Source organism: Enhydra lutris, unplaced genomic scaffold (assembly GCF_002288905.1).
Source record: "Enhydra lutris kenyoni isolate GAN:26980312 unplaced genomic scaffold, ASM228890v2 scaffoldscaffold72, whole genome shotgun sequence".
Lineage (NCBI taxonomy): Eukaryota > Metazoa > Chordata > Mammalia > Carnivora > Mustelidae > Enhydra > Enhydra lutris.
Window position 1 is genome coordinate 5,187,794 of NW_019154156.1, and position 17,769 is coordinate 5,205,562.

Consider the following 17,769-nt stretch of genomic DNA (forward strand, 5'->3'; position numbering starts at 1 on the left):
TTCTGCTTCACACTTTTTTTTTTTTTAATTTAATTGCATGGATTTAACAAGAAGGACCTGATCTTAATGATTCCTTATGAAACATGTAAGCCACTGGGCATTTTTAATGAGAAATAATTGTATAGACATAATAATAAACCTTAAGCTCGTATTTCTCAGAATCTTTGTGAGGCTTTAGCATTGGCCCAACTTCTCAGTGTAAAGTATGCAATTCAGCTTTACTTTGCAAAAAGGAAAAGGAAAGAGCCCTACATCTTACATCAAATTATTTAACATATTTCCTAATTGTTTAACCTTTTGTACAGAAAGAGTAGAATTCCAGTCTTGCCGAGGAAGGAGCCTACTAGGGAATGGAGCATCCCACTAAACTAGTTGCTGTGGTCTTGGCTTTTTAGGGGCCTTTTGTTCAGCAACATTTCACCAACCCGACTTGGTATGCTGACTGAATGGGATTGTCGGGTCTTTAACACTGGCTTCGTTTGGGGGGAACTGGCATCTTTTGCCAGTGGCATCTAGCCCATAGTGACAGAATGGTAAAACCAGTGTTTCTGCTTATTATTTCAGGAACTTGGGATTAAGCATTCACTTCATCGAAAGAAGCTCCAGCTGGCACTGCAAGCCCTGGGGTCTGAAGAAGAAACCAACCATGGAAAGCTGGATTTCAACTGGGTCACTAGTAAGAGGTTTTAAATTCTCTCATTCATGAATGAGTAAATGAAATAATGACTGAATGAATGAATAAATGAATGAAGCTGCTTTTTCTTTTGAATCACAAGTACAGGTGTTGCGTGGCTTACTAACAACACTGATTTCTCTCCTGTAGGGTGGTTGGATGACATTGGTCTCCCCCAGTACAAGACCCAGTTTGACGAAGGTCGGGTAGATGGTCGAATGCTCCATTACATGACTGTTGTAAGTGATTGGCTCCTGGGAGTTGGGGAAGGGGAGTGTCAAATTGCTTTTCTCTGGAAAGACACAGAAATAGTGAGCAAAATACATTGTTTTCACAATGATTCCACTAGAGTTTCAGGGTGTTGCCTTAACTTAAGAAGAGCCAGAAGAGTTTCTGTTAAGTTGAAGTCAGAGGATTTGGTGATTGCAGTACCGTTGGGAAATTTAAAACTTTGATTTAAGCTGTGTGAAGGCTAATCTAAACTCAGCTCTCCAGGAAAATGGTTTTATGTATATTCAACAATGTAGACACTGGAGTGCACACTTTGAAGGGGTAAATTTTCGCATAATTTCATATGCGAATTATATGTCATAAAGATGCTTTGTTTTATTTTAGATTTTATTCATTTATTTGAGAGAGAGAGTGAGATAGAGCACGAGCAGGGAGAGGGTCAGAGAGAGGAGGAGACTCTCACTAAGAAGGGAGCCTGATGTGAGATGGTCCCGGGACTCTGGGATCTTGACCTGAGCCGGAGGCGGCCACTTAACTCACTGAGCCACCGAGGTGCCCCTCTCCTAAAGATGTTTAAAAAATAGAGTGTAGAGTGTCGAAGCCCTGGGAATTTCTGAGTAACACATTCTATATGCAGTGATTGCTCAGAAGAGACCACCCTTTTGACCTGACATCTAGAGACTCGTCTCCTCTCCTCCCTTCCGCTTTGGAGAATGTTACCCAAAACCTGCCTCCTTTCTCTCTTTAGCCCCGTTCCACTAGGGGAGGAATCGCAGAGGCAAGAAGTAGGGTGAGGTGGACTCTCTCTGATTCCTGCATTACTGTTCTGTATTTTTATCCTTCCATCTAAGAGGTAGAAGGACTTTACAACAGTGAGAGAGATGGTTTCCAGGAGAACTTGTTCTAGATTCCACAGTCCTGTTAGTGCACTGCTGCTTTACATTCTTTTCTTTAAAAGGCCTTTTGTGAGCTACGCTCTGGAACCAACTCCCAGAAGTATCTTCTTTAAGTTTGTTGAAAATTCGGGGCGCCTGGGTGGCTCAGTGGGTTAAAGCCTCTGCCTTCAGCCCGGGCCATGATCTCCGGGTCCTGGGATTGAGCCCTGCATCGGGCTTTCTGCTTGGCAGGGAGCCTGCTTCCTCCTCTCTCTCTCTGCCTGCCTCCCTGCCTACTTGTGATCTCTGTCTGTCAAATAAATAAATAAAATCTTTAAAAAAAATTTGTTGAAAATTTCAAACAGCTAATTTTTCAATGTCAAAGAACTGTGGGGTTCCTTTCATGGGATTCGTTTTCTTCTCTGTCATTGAACCAAAGTCCTTACCTTGGTGGGCACATGGCATAAACCTGCTTGTAATAACACTAGTGTGTGGCACATTGCATGTATACTATGTGCCAGACACTCTTTCAAGCTCCGTACTCCTATGAATACTCCAGTTTCAGCAAGCCTTGAGGTGACATTCTTGTTATCCCCCAGTGTTTAGATGAGGGAATGAGAAACTTGAGAAACGGGGAAGCTCAACCAAGTTTCCACAGCCAGAAAGTAGTCGAAAGTCACAGGGTATTTGAACCTAAGATGTTTCCAGATTCCTCCTCTTAATAGCTCAGCCTGGAACAAATTCAGTAAATACTTGCCTGCCTGTCTAGGTAGGTATGCTTCTGCAGGAACGTGAGCAGATTCAGGCTTAAAACCACAAGAAATGTGCATATAAATTTTGTGACTATAAAAGAGTAAATCATCTTAGAAAATTTGACCCCAGAAGTTCTGAGTCACAAAAATACCTATTTGAACACGGTATCTTGGGCTGGATCCTGGAATAGAGAAAGGACCTAGTGGAAAAACTGGTGAAATCTGAGTAAAGTCTGTAGTTTTAATTACCATTTTTTGTTTATGTTAATTCCTCAGTTTTGATGACTATATCATGGTTATAGAAGGTGTTAGCCATTAGGGGAAGCTGAGTGAAGGATATATGGAACGATTATCTCTCTTTGGCAGCTCTTTGGTAAATTAAAATTACCTAAAAGATTTTTTTAGGGGCACCTGGGTGGGTCAGTGGGTTAAGCCCCTGCCTTCGGTTCAGGTCATGATCTCAGGGTCCTGGGATCAAGTCCCACATCGGGCTCTCTGCTCAGCAGGGAGCCTGCTTCTCCCTCTCTCTCTGTGCCTGCCTATCTCCTACTTGTGATCTCTTTCTCTGTCAAATAATAAAATCTTTAAAAAAAAAAAAAAAAAAGGCGCCTGGGTGGCTCATTGGGCTAAGCCTCTGCCTTCGGCTCAAGTCATGATCTCAGGGTCCTGGGATCGAGTCCCGCATAGGGCTCTCTGCTTGGCGGGGAGCCTGCTTCCTCCTCTCTCTCTCTCTCTGCCTGCCTCTCTGCCTACTTGTGATCTCGCTCTGTCAAATAAATAAATAAATAAAAACCTTAAAAAAAAATCTAAAAAAAGTATCTGTTTTGATTTAAAACAGCCCCTGCTTTAAAAAAAAAAATCTCTCAAGCTAAAATAATTTGCATTGTATTTACATTGTAATCATTATGTATTTAGATTTTTTTAAATCTGAAAAACTTTAATTAGTTGAAACTGACCCACGTGGAAATGTTTTGAATGGGTGTCTCAATCTTAGATTAAAATGTGTTGAATGCCTTCCAACTTACTATAAGGAAGTGCCTATAAGAAATTGATCCAGAAAAAAATTCAGGAAATAATTTTGCTTAGTAGCTTTAAGAATTTAAGCTGATTGTCCAATATTTTTATTTAAAAACTATTTCTACAATAGATTATCACCTCCCCCCGCCCCCACCAACTAATGTGTTTATCATTAAGGTGTGTCTAAAATGGGTATTTTTCTTATTTTATTTTCTGGGTGTGTTTGGAAATAGATTGGTGCTTATCTTGACACTGCCCTCCACATCACCTTCTGAAATAATTTGTTTTGGTGTGTTTGGTATGTTTGAAATGTTCCCAATAACCACAGACTGAGGAAAGTTACACCTGGAAGGAATTGATGGTGATACATGTTGCTACTAATAACTTCTTCATGTCTCCTTTCTCTTGAACTCTCACCAAAACCTTCGCATCGATCAACACAATTTTCCCAAAATTATTCACAGTCTCTGCCGGATAGAGCATAATAATCAAGAACTAGAGATTCCTTGAGGCTTGGGGAATACTATAACAGAGATACTTTTCTGATTTTCCCCCAAATGGTGATGTGCCTTAGTTCAGCAAACCCAGCTCTGCTGTCCTCACTGAACATCATGTGCTCTTAGCTCTTTGCTTTATATCACACCAAATCAAAGTGTGACCCAGCCGATTCCTTTCAAACTGTGTTCTACAGAGCTGTGGGGTCTCACAATCCTGTTTCAAAGTGTCTGGAAGAGAAACAGGTGAAACTTGGCTTCTGTTGATACAACATTAATTTTGTTGTTGTTGTTTTTAATTTGGGGTCCTGGAGAGGATTTTGTTGGGAACAGGAAAAAAATGTTCTGTCACCAAATAAAGGGTTTGAAAATACAAGCGCTCGAGGCCTGTTGGTAGAGGGGTTTCCTAGTTTTACTTGTGTTTTCTGAAATTTCCCTGAGAAGGTCCTTCTGCTCTAGGCCAGCTCAGTGACCTCCTCTTTTTGTTCTTTTTTTTTTTTTTTTTTTTTTTTTTTTCCAGGATGACTTACTGTCTTTGAAGGTCGTGAGTGTGCTACACCATCTCAGTATCAAAAGGGCTATCCAGGTCCTGAGGATCAATAACTTTGAACCGAACTGTCTCCGGAGGCGGCCGTCTGACGAGGTAGCACCTGAGGTTGAGATTCCCGCTGCATGCGCTCCCCGTGCACGGGACAGCTGTGCGGGCAAAACAGACACACGAGTCTTCATGGGGCCGGCAGGGAAGGCTTCTGTCATCCTCAGAGCCTCAAGTCCAGCCTCATTACCTTCTCGGGCCTTATTTTCCTATATCCGCCCCCATTGTGATGGCTCTACCTGTGATTGTGTTTTAATTTCCCTCCCTCCTTTTCTCGGGTATCTTTTATTTTCCTGTCTCCTTAAGCCACAGAGTTAAATATCACTCTAGAGACTTGCTTTCCTAAAGCACTGCTTCATGAGTTTGTGAAAAAAGCTTGGAACACTGGCACGGGTGCCTCAAAACAAAATTGAGCTTAGCAGACCCCTTTTCACCTTTTCTGTAAACACTTAGCGGGATGTCGAGTGAATTGTGCTCTAGAAGGCAGACTTTGTAGAAGGTGCAGTTTGAGTGTTTGGGATCCCACAGTCAATAGGCTGAAGCTCCTTTTATTTTGTTTTATTTTACTTTTTTCACAAAAAATAAAATGTTCCAGATTTCATTGTTTATGTATCACACCCAGGGCTCCATGCAATACGTGCCCTCCGTAATACCCACCACCAGGCTCACCCAATCCCCCTCCCCTCCAAAACCCTCCGTTTGTTTCTCAGAGCCCACAGTTTCTCATGACTGAAGCTCCTGGTGGTTGTTTGTTCTCACAGAATAGCGTCACCCCATCCGAAGTTCAGCAGTGGACCAATCACCGGGTGATGGAATGGCTGCGCTCCGTGGACTTGGCAGAATATGCCCCCAATCTCAGAGGCAGTGGTGTCCATGGTGGGCTCATGGTAAAACTCTATTTTAATTGAAAAACTGACTTCTTCTCATTTTGTTTCCATCAGTCGAATGAGTTAGGACGTTATCGGTTTGCTTGTCATAATCCTAGCATCATCAAACTGAACCCTCCTGTAACCATTTCTAGGGAGTCTTTACTTTCCGAGTATTTTTCCCCATATTTTTATTTGTATCATATAGGGCTAGATCAGATTTCAATCCATTTCTTATTCATTGTCTCTTATCTTATGTGACATCTGGCCACTGGTTCTCATGGGATCCTGTTTTGAAACACCTGCCACATCCAGATTTTATTTCTGCACAGTGATGTAAGGAGTTGCCTTCCAAAGGCTCCACTTCGGGGAGCTACAAGCCCTAACTTTGGAATGCATGGATGTTGGGAACGGCTCTACTTCTCACTAGCTTAGGCAAAATAAAGATACATAGCTTGAAGATCTAAGTCTACGCTCTGTCTCTCTGGGCTGTTGCGGGATCATTGGTGATGACTAAATGAAGGAGCTTTGAGCAGGGCAGACATGTATGATACACAGTGCCTTAAACGACTGTAATTTTTTTTTATAGGTTCTAGAACCTCGTTTTAATGTAGAAACAATGGCTCAGTTATTGAACATCCCACCAAGTAAGACCCTCTTGCGAAGACATTTGGCCACTCATTTCAACCTTCTGATCGGGGCTGAGGCCCAGCACCAAAAGCGTGATGCCATGGAGTTACCAGATTATGTACTCCTGACAGCCACGGCCAAAGTGAAGGTTGGTTCAGGCTTCTGTCTTCTAATAACTGGTTAAAGCAAAAACTAAAGCTGGGGCTTGGTTTTGACCCGACTGTCCCATTTTCTGGAGTTTACTGAGTCTTGTGGATGTGTTAATGGTCTGTGCATCTTTAAGAGTAATTAAGAAAATGCATCTTTGCAAGTGTCTTTCTGGGGGAACCTTTGCTCACATTGTTTATTAAGAGTCAACAGTGATGAAGAGGATGACGGCGTGCAGTCAATGTATTGCTAATGCAGAGTCCATGACTTGAGCTCAAACACTGATTGCAGTTGTTCTATGGATAAATCCAGCTGAAGAGTAAGATTTCTCACACAGATTCAACTTGTCTGGCTTGCAATGAACCAATCTTGCAAGTTAGAAAAAGATACTTAAGAAATGATTCAAGGTAGACCAACAGAGAATGGCTGTTTCCAGGTATACCCAGATTCATGGGTCATACCAAATTCAGATTACATTTTCTTCTTTTCAGTCATTTCTCTGTGAACTCTTCTGAGTCTGTTATCTCAGCCAACTTAATGTGGAGATAGGGTTTATCAGCTGTTCTGCAAATTTGTACCAAGTTCTTTATATACATAGATATTTCTTTCTCTCTCTCTTTTACCTCCTCTACCTGCCTGACACTTTCTCATTAGCTCCCTTTCTCTCTTAAAAGATCTGCCAGATTTGAAACTTCTGAAAGACTCTGTTCTATTTAAATTCTCAACATCAGCCTGATCACCATCTGCTGAACAGATAGTCTCAGGGACTATGCAGTGACTAAGATGGAGTTTCTCTTCCAAGTATCATTAGAAATTCTCTCTCCAAACAAGCGAGGATTCCTTTAGCAACCTCAGTTCTGTTATGGAAGCATAGCGGGCATACAGGATAATCATAGCTTCCCCCGAAAAGAAAACACAGTTAGGACCATTCTCTTTTCCTGATCTGAGATGGGAAAACCTTGCAAAACTGGATTCATCCCTGAGAAATATCATTGCAGTAAGTCCTGTTTAATCAAAATTAAGGTTCTTGGCATTTTTTTGCTTATCACAGTGACTGCGCAGCTAATTGGGGTGAATAAGGAGAACAAGCTTAATCTTCTGAGATTCATAATCTGGATCATTTATTATATTTGGGCACATCAATCATACACACACAGGGTGCTTTTATTTTTGTCACACCAATTTAATCATCCAGTTACTTTTCTCTGTAAATGGAGTGAATAATTCAATCATGCATATTCTCAATTCTCTGCCATATGAGTTTTATTAAATCCCTGGATGTTTGCTTTTCTTTTAAAGCCAAGGAAACTTACCTTCAGCAATTTTGGGAATCTGAGAAAGAAGAGACAGGAAGATGGGGAAGAATATGTTTGTCCAATGGAACTGGGACATACATCAGGAAGTACCTCTAAGAAGGGATTTAAACCTGGATTGGACATGCGCCTGTATGACGAAGATGATTTGGACCGGTTGGAGCAGGTAAAGGCAATAGGACATGCCTGTTTTCTTTCAAGTTCCTCCAGCCGTGAAACACTAAATGGAAACTTGCTGCACTGTGTCTACTAATCAGTTTTTTCTCTAATATCTGAAAATAAAGATAATAAGAAAATAGTCAATAGCTTCCCGGTTGCTTGCTATGTCCCAGGCACTATCCTCAGCACTTAACATGTATCAGCTTTCACGGTGACAGTAAAACATACAGAGTCTTGTCATCCTCAGTGTAGGGGGAAGGACACTGAGGCACGGAGAGGCTGAGTAATTCTTACCTGAGGTAGAAGAGCGGCTCGAAGACCTGGGCTTCCAAGCTGCCAGGCTGGGCTGTTTACTGATGTTATACTGTCTCTGGGTTATGGAAATCTGTGTATTAAGTCAAGTGGAAATACACAGCTCATGTAGTCTTTTCAATGCAAAGTCCTGGATTTGAGTATTGCCCCCTAGTCACCAATCCTTTGATGTCGTTGTCAATATCAGAGCATTAGGCTAGATGTGCCAGTAAAGGGTCATTTGGGCTCATTCTTAGCCTCTGGTTGCTGTAACGAAAGGAGGTATCCTCAGAAGTGTTCTGTTGCTCCCAGCCCGTTTCGTATCACTTGCATTATTTCTTCTTTGACTTCTGCTCATTTTGCTGTCCTTTCTTTGAAATGATGCAACCGAGTAGGTCACGTGATGGGTGTGTTCTTTACAGATGGAGGATTCAGAAGGTACGGTGAGACAGATAGGGGCATTCTCCGAAGGCATCAACAATCTAACAGTAAGTCTGTAAAATGAAGTTAAAATGTTATTCTAAAGGGGCACCTGGCTGGCTCTGTTGGTGGAGCGTGCAATTCTTGATCCCTGGGGTTGTGACTTCGAGCCTCGCGTTGGGGGTAGAGATTACTTAAAAATAAAATCTTTAAAAATGAGAAGAAGTTTAAAAAAAAAATGTTATTCTAAAAAGATGTTTAAAATAACCCCAAAGGACTGCATGTTTTAGTGGAGTGTGTGTCGTGCTGAGCTCCTGGCTTCCTGTTTCATGACCCCGTCTCCTTGTTTTCCAGCACATGTTAAAGGAGGACGACATGTTTCGGGATTTTGCCGCCCGTTCCCCCAGTGCCAGCATCACTGACGAGGACTCCAATGTTTAATCTGAGCACTTGGACGAGCATGAGGAGCCCCTCGGCTTTCCTCCACCTGATTTCTCAAACAACTCAAAGAATCTAGAACAAGCAGCAGATTATATACTATTGATCATTCCACCTTCTCAGAAGTGGACGCGGAGGGCTGGGTTGGGGGGGGGCAGCGTGTGCCTATTCCGAAGACGCCATGAAAAATGAGACACTGGTGAATGAGAGTGTAGTGGTCTGTCCTCTATTTAATGTAAAAAATCTGTGATATATTATATTTAAAGTGTTGCATTTAATATGAGTGTTTTACTGTAGCGTTTCACGTTCCCATTCAACAGCACACGGGATTTGGGGATCAGGAAGCAGTGCGTGGATGATCTCATCACGTCTGTGTGACCGCGCTGTAGCTGTCAGCACAGGACATTACATGCTTTCAGAATCCGTATGTGGAATTTCCTCAAGTGTTCCACGCGCCTGCTAAATGCCAGCGGCCACCTCCACTTGCCTCTTCTTGTCCTATTTTATATATTTTTCTAAATACGTGTATATATTTAGTACATAGAAAACAGAACTTTTATTTTGTGACATACGGGAGACGATGAAAAGCGAATACAGTGCTCCAAACGGTCATATACACCAGCTGGTCCTCGAAAGGTTGGGATGATCTCTCCTTTTCCACAACTGAATTTTAATGATATTAAAAATGATGTTAATATTGATCATCCCAACTAAATTAGGATATATGAAATACCCCTTCTCTGATGACACATCACCCAATTAACTGTTGAAGAGTTAAAAAAAAGTTTCAGCCTTCATCTTGGATCCTTTAGCTTCAAAAGGAAGAACACCAGGGACATTTGAATACTATTAACTCAAATGCATTCAGAAGGTCCCCCCCAAATTTGTAGAAATTTCTGAAGAAACCAGACCAAAACAAAAACCTTCACAGTATTAAGCTGCTTATTTTCCTTCTTGCTGAGTATCTCATGACATCAAAATACTAAGAATCTACCTACTGTTATTAATTGTATATTTCTCAGGTTATCAGTGGATGGGATTTTGTTAAGCTGAATATGCATCTGAGCATTTCGTCTCAGAGTTCAGTAATGCTGAGGCTGCACAATGAGTTTTAGAATGGCTATATTGTGACGAGAAAATGTAATTCATGTTTTTAGCACAGGGCCCAGATGACATTTATTTCTAAAGGAAATAGCTGTGGCAAAAACTTACTGTGTTTATCATTTTTTTTTAGGGGTAGTCAAAAAAATATCCTATTTTTTATTCACTACTACATCACTTCCCATGATAGCCAACATGGTAAAGACACGTTGTCACAAATTGGTGTGGGGAGAGGCAGTTCAGTATGTGCTCGTGGATTTGCTTATAAATTCTATTTGAATATCAGTGGTGTGATCTTGCAAGTTCTTAGCAGGTTACCAAGCTTTTAAACAAGGGCCTGTAATACCAAATTACTGTTTATTTGTGACTAAAATGATCTGATGCTAATAATAATCCTTTACTCTCTACTATTCATTGTCTGGTAACTGTATTGGACTCTTACATATTAGTATTTTTTTTAATGTGAACATATGTCACCATTTGAAAAACAATTTCTTATTCAAACCTGGTTTAAAAAAAATGTGCCAGAAGACTGTTAGATATGCCAAATATTCTTTATTCAGGGCAGTGTAACATAACTGATGATACGTGATAAAGTTAAGGTTTTTTTTGATGAGATATATTTTATTTACAAAACATTGTGCACTGCTGGTTTTACCATATGAAAAGAAATAAAGTCAGTTGATAATTGTCTCCTGTTTTTATGCTCTGTGACTTTATTTTCCTTTGTGCAGAATACCCAGTAGGCTTTATTTCTGACCTATTAGAACAGTGACACAGATGCTTTATCATTTGCAAACTCCCATAAATTTCATGGGGGAGGAGTATAGCATATATTGACAGGTGGAAATTTGAGGGCTCTGAGAAATTTCTGTACAAAAGGAAATAGGCAGCTGGACTGGGTGGGGCGTAAGGAATCCTAGCAGAGGGGTTACTAGAAAAGCAAAGGAAAATGACTCACCATCAAAATTGAAGAAGTTCGTTTTAGAAGGAGATGTAGGTTTCTTTAAAGAACTAAATACTGTCTTTAAGTAAAATTAGAAAAGCAGAAACCTATCTTGGAAGAGATTGCCCAATATTAGAAGTGGAGTGAACATCGCTAGAGAAGAACAGATGTTTTGGTGAGAGTTAATCATCTCTAACTTAATAAACCAGTAGGAATGTGTGAATACAACACACCTCGTTGGCAAACAGAGAGACTGGGCATGTTTGTTTAGCTGTGTGTCTATATGCTCAGCTACGCCACGTCAATGCTGAGTCGGAAAACTGGGACTGCATTACCAGACATGACTTCACTGTAAAACACTGTAAAACTTCTACTCCGAAGAAGTCATTCTGCATGAGCTTCATACATTCGATCTCTGGAGGCAGTATTGATCAGGTGCAGAGGAAATATGGGGCAAAACTCATCGCAACAGTTGCCTCCGAAGGACAGCAAAGAGGTTTCCAGCGTCTGTGAGGTTGTCAGCGAGGCTATAGTCCATGCAGCTCGGAAAGTGAGCGAGTATCTTGGATTCGAAGATCCTCTGAGCAATCTGTGCCCAGCTTCCAACACTCTGAACGAGATCTTCTTAATCCACTTCATCACTTTCTGCCAAGACAAGGGAGTGGACGAATGGCTCACCACCACCAAGATGACCAAGCACCAAGCTGTACTATTCGGGGCAGACTGGATTTGGACCTTCTGGGGAGCCGACAAACAGATCAGGCTTCAGCTGGCAGTGCAAACTCTGCAGATGTCTTCCCTCCCTCCTGTGGCATCTCAGCCCTGTGACATGTCCCCTCCAGAATCCAGGGCAGAGGGGTCTTCCAGGAAGAGAAGTCGATTTGATAAGCTGGAAGAATTCTGTCACTTGATAGGAGATGATTGTCTGGGCCTGTTTATCATCTTTGGGGTGCCAGGTAAGCCCAAAGACATCAGAGGAGTGGTCCTGGACAGTGTCAAAAGTGAGACCGTGCGGGGCCAGCTGCCAGGACGGAAGGCCGTGGCACAGTTTGTCCTGGAAACGGAAGAGTGTGTCTCCATCAGAAAGCTGCTGGGGAACTGTCTGAGTAAGAAAGATGGGCTGAGAGAGGTGGGCAAGGTTTATATTAGCATCCTCTGAACTGGATGTGGGCAAAGAGACTGTAAGGCAAAAAGGAAAAAGTATTTTAGCGAGCTCAACCACATGCATCATCCCAGCATGGGATTTTTTTTTTTTCTACCCACCCTCCATTGCAAGAAAATAATCACCTGGGTCAAAGCATATAATGTCATGACAACAGAGAGGGAAAAACCCTGCTCATATTGCAGGGAAAATTAATTTATTCAATAATAAAAATGAAAGGAGATAATAAAGTCAGCCTTGAAGTTTGATTTGCTAAGAAAAAGTCTTTGTTTTAATTGTTTAATAAGTCTAGAACTGTAAAGTGTAAAATGTATTTTTACTGCTTGGGTGGAAGGTGGCAGAGTGGGGGATAAGCTGGTCCGTGAGACTACAGAATGGGTTTAATTACATTGACAACACCGGTTTCAATTCAGGACTCCTAAACAGAACCTCATTCCCCTCTCTTCCTATAAGCTCTGCCCTTGATCCCATCTCCTCCCTAGCTGCTTTCTCTGTGCACAGAGACTCTTGGTAGGATTCACTTTGGGACTTGCTTGGAGTGTCCACTTTCCCTATGCGTTAAACACAGTGACCCCTGAGGTGCCTGGGTGGCTCAGATGATTAAGAATCAGCCATCAGCTCAGGTCATGATCTCAGGGTCCTGGAATTGAGACCCACATCAGGCTCCCCGCTTCTGCCTCTCCCTCTACTACTCTGTCTGCTTGTGCTCTCTCACTCGCTCTGTCAAATAAATAAATAAAATATTTAAAATAAACACAGTGACCCCTATAGCAATGCCTCGTAATGATGATTAACATGTATCCACTTATAAAAAGCATCTTTGCTTAAAAGCCTGGGTGGAATTGTAATAGTACTATAAGGGAGGAAAACTAAGTGAAGCAAAAAGTGCTTAAGAATGTAAATGAAAGATTCATTCACATGATTGGTAAATGCCTAGTTTTATGTCAGGAGCTGTCCTACACCCTTCCAATCCAGTAGTAAGAAGAACAAAGTCCCTATTCTTGGCGATTTCTCTTTTTTAATGATGGAAGACTGACAATTGACAAATATATGATTATATAAAATGCATCTTAAAAATATATCTGGTGTTATGTGAAAATAAAGCACGGATAAAGGGATAGAGAGTGAAGGAGGTACTACTTTATATGGGATTTAGGTTAAGGAAGACCTCTGAGAAGGGATAATTGACCAGAGATCTGAATGAAAAGGGAGAGCATTAGTACAGATAGATCTGGGAAAGAATGTTCTAGGCTTAGAGTGCTGCAAAGGCAAAGAGCCTGAAATGGGAGCGGAGTCAATGTGTGTAAAGCAAAGCAGAGGCGGCCTGTGTGAATGGAGTCCAGGGGGCCCGGGAGAGAGTGATAGGAGTCGAAATTGAAGTACCCAGCAAATAAAACAAGCAAATCACACTTGTGAGGACCCACCACACTTGTGAGTGATAAAGGGACAGACAGACATGCCTTGATCAGACTTACACTTTAAAAAAAATCTCACTTGGGCGCCTGGGTGGCTCAGTTGGTTAAGCCACTGCCTTTGGCTCAGGTCATGATCCTGGAGTCCCCAGGGGGAGTCCCGCATTGGGCTCCCAGCTCTGCAGGGAGTCTGCTTCTCCCTCTGACCTCTTCCCCTCTCATGCTCTCTCTCACTCTCTCTCTTTCAGATAAATAAATAAAATCTTAAAAAAACAAAAACAAAAACACCGCACTTGATTACTGGGTGGTGACTAGGTTGTAAGGAGGAAAGAGTGAAATCAGAGCCCATGGGAGCAGCTGGGAAGCTGTTACAAGAGTTGAAGGTAAAGCATACAGTGTTTGCTGATGATTGGATGTAGGGATGAAATCTACCACAATTAATGCTGTATTTCCAAACATCTTAAATATTAAGGATGCAAGGGAAGAAATAAAGGCACACACTTTGAATGAGCCTGGAAGCTACCGTGACACCCAATTAATGTTTCCTTGGCATATGTGGACTGTATATCTGTAGCAATGTTGTGTTGAGGAAACTATCAAGAAGGTGGTTAGGGTAGTAAAAACAACATTCAGTTTGAAATCAGATGTGGGTTTGAGTTTAATTATCTTAAGAGCAGAGTCTGGCAACTTAACTTCGTTTTCTTATCTGTAAATGGGGATGAGTTCAATTAATTCAAAGGAGATGATGCTTGTGATAACATTTTTTTTTCCAAGATTTTATTTATTTATTTGACAGAGAGAGATCACAAGTAGACAGAGAGGCAGGCAGAGAGAGGGAGAAGCAGACTCCCCGCAGAGCGGGGAGCCTGACGCGGGACTTGATCCCAGGACCCTGAGATCATGACCTGAGCCGAAGGCAGAGGCTTAACCCACTGAGCCACCCAGGCGCCCCAGTGATAACATTTCTCCATACTAAATTATAAGCTAACAATAATTTTGGGAACTCTAGTACAAATTGTAAATATTCATGTTCTAAACAACTGGAAGATATAAATCAAAGAGTTACCATGTCTTCTTTTTTTTTCGTGAAAATAAAAATGCGAAGCTTTTGCTGATTTAAAAAATACTGTACTTTTAAAAAATCTGCATTCTGCTGTAAAAAAGTATGGAAATACAGGAAGTTAAGCCTTCGGGAGTCTCACCCTCTCTCCATACCCACTCTCTCCAGTTTGCTGGAGAGTTAACATTAAGAATATTGCTTAATTAACAATTCTGCTTAATTAAGAATTTGCTTAATTAAGAAATTTGCATAATTAAGAATTAAGAATTTTGCTATTAACTAAGAAGACGTTTTGAAGAAGTTTTAACTAAAAGTAGCTCTCTGACAGAAAGTCACTGGATTAATCTGGGTTTTAGATATAATAAAACCCCATTATAAAAATCCTTAATATTTAAAATTATTCCCCACAGCACTGGCTACATAATTTGCGGGGCCATAATTTGGTAAGAAAGCTGAACAAAAAGTGTTTATCGTAAGTGAGCAACTGCACTTTTAAGAATTCTTCCAACTGAAAAATTATGTAATTCTTAGTGACTCCTAGGTACATGTGTTACTGTTTACACTGACTGAAACATATTATTGCCTGCTGACAGGATTGCAAATGAGTGCTTTTAATTCAGGATGAACCTTATTGTACTTGATGTCTGGGAAAACAGTAAGTATTTTTCCAGCTCCTCTAACTCAGGTCATGTCTGTCCACTAATGTCTTAGGGAGATAGTAAAACAAAAAGAAAACACAGGAAGGCAGGGTGAGGACATGAGTCTCAACTTCCCGCTCAGAAACTGAGAGATCTCTGAATATAGAGTAATTCTGTAAAGATTCATACTTCTTTTGTCCCAAATTTGTATGGTATAGGTCTTGTAATTCACTGTACTAGAACATACAGACTGGAGAGAGCAAAAATCACAGCTCTATTGACCATGAGCTTAATTCAAATGACCACCATTTATTTATTTATTTTAAGATTTTATTTATTTATTTAAGAGAGAGAGAGATCACAAGTAGGCAGAGAGGCAGGCAGAGAGAGAGAGAGAGAGAGAGAGAGAGAGAGAGAGGGAAGCAGGCTCCCTGCTGAGCAGAGAGCCCAATGCGGGACTCAATCCCAGGACCCTGGGATCATGACCTGAGCCAAAGACAGAGGCTTAACCCACTGAGCCACCCAGGTGCCCCATGACCACCATTTATATTCTGCCTTCTGCAACATAACTACTTAAACACAACAGCCCTGAGGAAGATCTTACGGTTCCATTTTCCATGAAACTGAAGCTCAGAGATGTTAGGCAGATTTTCTCCAGAACACAAAAAAACAGAGCCTGGATTCAAATCAGAAGTGCGGAGAGAGGCATAAACAGATTCTCAGAACTTCCAGAAGGAACTGTTAATCTTAAAACCGTCAATTATTTTACCAGCAAAAATGGGTTTACTAGGGATTAGCAGAGACTTGCAGTTCAGGACATGAATGCTACAGCAAAACCATTGGCAAGTATGGAGAACATAGCAGACGACTGCTTTGTTATAAAGAAGGGAGTTGGGAGGGGCTGTTATGGATGAAAAGTCCCAGGGAGTAAACTGGGAGTTTGAGGCATGCTGCCTTTTCGTTAGCTGAATCGTGACAGTCTCTTACTGACTGGGCTGTTGCTGGGGTAGGAGAACAACTGCCTTCTCCTGCTGGGTTTAGTAAACTGGTATCCACTGGCAAGACTTGCAAGGTACTCTCTGTTCCTGGTGGGGTCTGTACTTGCTGGCTAGTGGTAGGATGTGAGAGCTCCCTCATCTGGCCTCTAGACTTCATTTTAAATGATATTTCCTTTTATTAGTTTTAACAGGTATTTCCTTTTATTAATTTTCCCTGCTAACACCTGGATTTGGGGTTTTTCACATCTAGAACTGGTGAGAGAATAAATGTTACTTTAAGTCACTCAATTTGTAGTACTTTCTTAGGGCAGCCCTAGGAAACTAGTACATTTAACACACTGTACTTCTGCTTTGGAACAATTATGGGATGGTAAAAGGCCAGAAAAGATGAGAATGGTGATTATCACAAATACTTGTCCCTATCTGCCAATTACCCTTCCCCACGCCCCAACAATAATGATTGATGTCCATAGCACACAGAATGCTTGCACACACACTACTCTGGGACACCTGCAGCCCCCTGCTCTACTTGGTATGCTTACCAAGAGTCAGTCATGTTGGTTCCCAGTTATTCCTGTTACTGTAATTTTGTACTTTGGTTAAATATTATAGTACCTATTAAAAACAATAGAGAATTTAATTAATGGTTGTACATTAATCCATCCTAGGGTTGTCAAAATAGGTTTCAATCCAAGATGCCTTGAGGCAGGAAGACCTTGAACTCACCTCCTTTACAGACACACAAATCTACAACTTTTTATTGAAATAGAGGAGGTTAGGGAAAAAAATCTTATTTTAAAAATGACCATTATTGGGGCGCCTGGGTGGCTCAGTCATTAAGTGTCTTTCTCTCAGATCATGATCCCAGGGTTTTGGGATTGAGCCTCCAGCCCCGCATGGGGCTCCCTGCTTAGCGGGGAGCCTGATTCTCCTGCTCCCCCTGCTCATGCTCCCCTTGCTCATGCTCCCTCGTGCGCTCTCTCTGTCAAATAAACTTTTTAAAAAAATCTTTTAAAAAAGAAAGAATGACCATTATTTTTGAGGTCCTGATGAGGTCTTTTTGTAATTCTAACCTGATCTACAAAGGAGCTAACGAAATCATTAATAACAGTCACAGCCTATGCACACAGGGCGCTCACTGTAGGCTAACAGTTCACCCAGAGCTTTCGCTATATTTACTTGATTAGGATCAACCCAGCCAAGAAAAAATGAAGTCAAGTTTTAAACAGAAGTAGTTTGGCTAGAGGCCATCCTTTTAACTACTCTCAGATACTGTCTCGCTCTTAGAGTATATCACTTGCACCAGCTCAAGACTTCTTTAAACCATGAAAATGTGGAAAGGCAGCAATGGCAAAGGAGCAGGGCCCTAAGGTAAACTGCCCGACTCTTGTGTCATCTGAAATCCCAGCCAGATCACATTTGCCCTCTGTAAGCCACATTTTTCCCCATCCCTTACGGTCCTCTTTGGACTCACTGCTTCTTTTTTTTTTTTTTTTAATCTATCTATCTATCTATCTATCTATCTATCTATCTATCTATCTATCTATCTAT

The 17,769-nt window shown here is 41.3% G+C and overlaps 2 protein-coding genes across 6 annotated transcripts in view; both read left to right on the forward strand.

The window, feature by feature from the left end:
* The window catches only part of LOC111159943 (PPFIA binding protein 1), a 174,542-nt gene extending 163,847 nt beyond the window's left edge, over positions 1 to 10,695 (forward strand). For all 5 annotated transcript variants that reach the window (XM_022522637.1, XM_022522640.1, XM_022522639.1 and 2 more), the window contains 8 exons: positions 565 to 676; positions 824 to 912; positions 4,563 to 4,685; positions 5,399 to 5,524; positions 6,093 to 6,281; positions 7,580 to 7,759; positions 8,466 to 8,531; positions 8,818 to 10,695. In XM_022522637.1, coding sequence (XP_022378345.1) covers positions 565 to 676; positions 824 to 912; positions 4,563 to 4,685; positions 5,399 to 5,524; positions 6,093 to 6,281; positions 7,580 to 7,759; positions 8,466 to 8,531; positions 8,818 to 8,904 — 972 coding nt within the window. In that variant the 3' untranslated portion in view covers positions 8,905 to 10,695. The remainder of the gene's footprint in view (positions 1 to 564; positions 677 to 823; positions 913 to 4,562; positions 4,686 to 5,398; positions 5,525 to 6,092; positions 6,282 to 7,579; positions 7,760 to 8,465; positions 8,532 to 8,817) is intronic.
* Positions 10,678 to 12,146, forward strand: LOC111159945 (RAB15 effector protein). Its single transcript, XM_022522643.1, has one exon. It carries the CDS (start codon positions 11,397 to 11,399, stop codon positions 12,105 to 12,107), a length of 711 nt encoding a protein of 236 aa, XP_022378351.1. The 5' UTR covers positions 10,678 to 11,396; the 3' UTR covers positions 12,108 to 12,146.
* The last annotated feature ends 5,623 nt before the right edge of the window (positions 12,147 to 17,769 follow it).

Coding starts and splice junctions, on each gene's coding strand:
- LOC111159945 (XM_022522643.1), top strand. CDS start 11,397: ATGGGGCAAAACTCATCGCAACAGTTGCCTCCGAAGGACAGCAAAGAG.